Source organism: Salpingoeca rosetta (genome assembly GCF_000188695.1).
Source record: "Salpingoeca rosetta unplaced genomic scaffold supercont1.25, whole genome shotgun sequence".
In the NCBI taxonomy this organism is placed as follows: Eukaryota; class Choanoflagellata; order Craspedida; family Salpingoecidae; genus Salpingoeca; species Salpingoeca rosetta.
The window spans coordinates 230,622-233,121 of record NW_004754909.1 but is presented as its reverse complement, the minus strand read 5'-3'; the positions used below and the strand labels follow the sequence as shown (position 1 = coordinate 233,121).

The following is a 2,500-nucleotide window of genomic DNA, read 5'->3' as shown; positions in this document are numbered from 1 at the left end:
ATACATACATACATACATACATACATACAAACAAATACACTCGCACACACGCGCGCGCTTTCCCTTCCCCTTTGCCTTTTCTCACGCCCCACCAGCCTGGGAACATGTTCGCGGCAAGCTGGTGAATCCACCCAGTGCACTGTTAGCCTCCGCGGGCACGGGTCGAGATGATAACATCGTGGACGACGCCGATAAGAGCATCAACGCGAGCAGCGGTGCACACCAGCACCAGCACCAGCACCAGCATCACTCGTCTCATCATCGCACAGGCTCCAGGCACCAAAGCACATCTCCTTCCAAGCGAAGGCATACCGACACAGACCCCTCCCCTGCGCTCAATGCAGATTCCACGGGTGCTAACGACGCGCCACAACCACCACACAAGCGCTCACACAGCACTATACACACCTAAACAGATGCGTTGTCGTGCATACTTGCGGGTGTGCGTGTATTGTAACAACATGAAGACGGAATGAGCAAAACCGCATTAAATGTTTCTACCCAACAGCTCAGGGTCTGTCCCAAAGGCTGCACAGGAGATGGCGGGCGGGGAACAGACAAAAATCTATGACGCAAGGAGCCACATGTAACATAACGTCGTAACCAAACCATGGTGGGGGTAACGCGGCGTCCATGAAGAGTCATGGGATGATAGTGATCAAAAGCAACAAAGGGGGGGGGGTGCAAACAACACAGAGGCAGAACCGAACAAGCTCTACTCTGGGACAGCGGGCTGGCTGCCTTGATTGCTGCCTGGGTGTGAAGGCTAACTTGATGGCTCTTCGTGCAACTGCGCAATGACATTGTGTCAAGCGTGGACTCCGAGGAACCGCATGAGAAGCCGCTGTTGCTGTACAATGTCATCCACTCGCGCCTGATGCTGGAGAGATGTGAGAAGGAAGCGCAGCAGCAATTGCTGGCGCGACACATCTTCCTGGCGCCGGCTGCTTGACGAAACGGGCGGTTCGTCGCCGGTGTGCTGCTGCTGCTGCTGCTGCCACTGGCGCACAATGCCAAGGTTCTTTGCGACGAGCGCGGCGTGAGGATGGCTCGCGCCCACAGTGACTGTGAACACTCGCAGCGCTGTCTCCAGGTGGCTCACTGCCTGGCCAAAGTCGCCCTTGCTGGCATAAGAGTTGCCCAGGTTGCCGTGGGTGATGGCGGTGCTTGGATGCTCAGCGCCATAGGTGTCCTGCTTGACTCGCAGCGCCTTGAGATAATACTCGATTGCCTGGTCCGTGTCCCCTTTGCCCTCTAACGCGCTGCCGAGGTTGTTGTAAGTGATGGCCGTCTCGGGGTGCGCAGCGCCCAGGAGCTTCGTCTTGATCTTGAGCGCACGCACGAAGCAAGCAATGGCGGCATCATAGTTTTGCATGCTCTGGTGGCAGCTTCCCATGTTGTCGATGGTGGCGGCCGTTTCGGGGTGCTCTTCGCCGAGAGCGCTCATCCTAATGTCCAGCGCTCTGCGATACCACGTCATGGCCGTGTCAACGTCGTTCATGGTCTTGTAGACGCTGCCGAGGTTGTTGCATGCCGCGCCCACCCTTGCGTGTGTCGGCCCAAGCACCTTTGACCAGATCTTCGCGGCGCGCCGGAAGCACTGAGCCGCTTCGCCCAGCTCGTGCCTGCTCATGTGCGCGTTTCCCAGGTTGTTGAGGGTGATGCCGGTGTTCTCGTGATCTTCACCGACTGCCCGCAGCGTCAGCTCCAGGTCCCGCTTGTAGAACGCGATGGCCTTCTCGTGCGCACCGAACTTGGTCATGACGGTGCCAACTTGCCCGCAGAGCTGTGCCAGTGCCGATGGCTCAAGCGCCTCACTACTGGGGCGTTGCCCCTGCTTCTGTGCTGCCGTGTCCCTTGAGAACGCAGCCTCTGCTTCATCGACAAACGCGTGGACCGTTGCCAAGCACCACTGCCGCATCTGGTCCTTCACCACCTTGTTCAGCGCGGGGAAGCCGACGCTGGCACGGATGGCCCCGAAGATCATGTCTCTGTCCTCTGCTTTCCAGGCCTCTGCTTTCTCTGCTTGCACCTCGACCAACATGTTCACCACGGCTTCAAAGTCGTGCAAGACGGCCTGCTTCAAGGCAGGGGTTTGGGCACTGGGCAGCCTGATCTCCAGCTCCACCTCGGGCTGGCTGATGCTGCAGAAGATTTCCCACAGGCACCACGCGCGCGTCAGCGGCACGGGGTTGTTCCAAGGCGTCAGCACCAGCAGCACTTTGCCGATGGATGCGATCGACTCCTTGAACGTCGTGCTCCACCTGCAGCGTTGAGTTGTGGGGTGTTGGGGGGGGGGTGTCGAGGAGGGGTGTGAGATGGTGTGAGTGAATGGAGTAATTAAGGATGTGGTACAGTGACATGTGGCGTTGTATGCGGGGGCCGATCGCCAAATCCCATATGCATACGCACAGAGGGGAGTGTGTGTGTGTGTGTGCGTGTGTGTGTGTGTGTGTATGTGTGTGTGTGTGGTGGGGGGTTCCATTGTACTGGATCATGC

General features: G+C 58.3%; 2 protein-coding genes across 2 annotated transcripts in view; one reads left to right on the top strand and one right to left on the bottom strand.

Annotated features, from left to right (window-relative positions):
* The window catches only part of PTSG_12791 (uncharacterized protein), a gene marked incomplete at its 5' end in the record, with an annotated part of 14,346 nt that extends 13,807 nt beyond the window's left edge, over positions 1-539 (top strand). Inside the window, one exon of the mRNA XM_004990098.1 lies at positions 96-539. Within this exon, the coding sequence (XP_004990155.1) occupies positions 96-412 (317 nt within the window). The 3' untranslated portion in view covers positions 413-539. The remainder of the gene's footprint in view (positions 1-95) is intronic.
* Positions 540-542: 3 nt separating this feature from the next.
* The window catches only part of PTSG_08770 (uncharacterized protein), a 2,739-nt gene continuing 781 nt past the window's right edge, over positions 543-2,500 (bottom strand). The window contains exon 2 of the mRNA XM_004990097.1: positions 543-2,264. Within this exon, the coding sequence (XP_004990154.1) occupies positions 809-2,264 (1,456 nt within the window). The 3' untranslated portion in view covers positions 543-808. The remainder of the gene's footprint in view (positions 2,265-2,500) is intronic.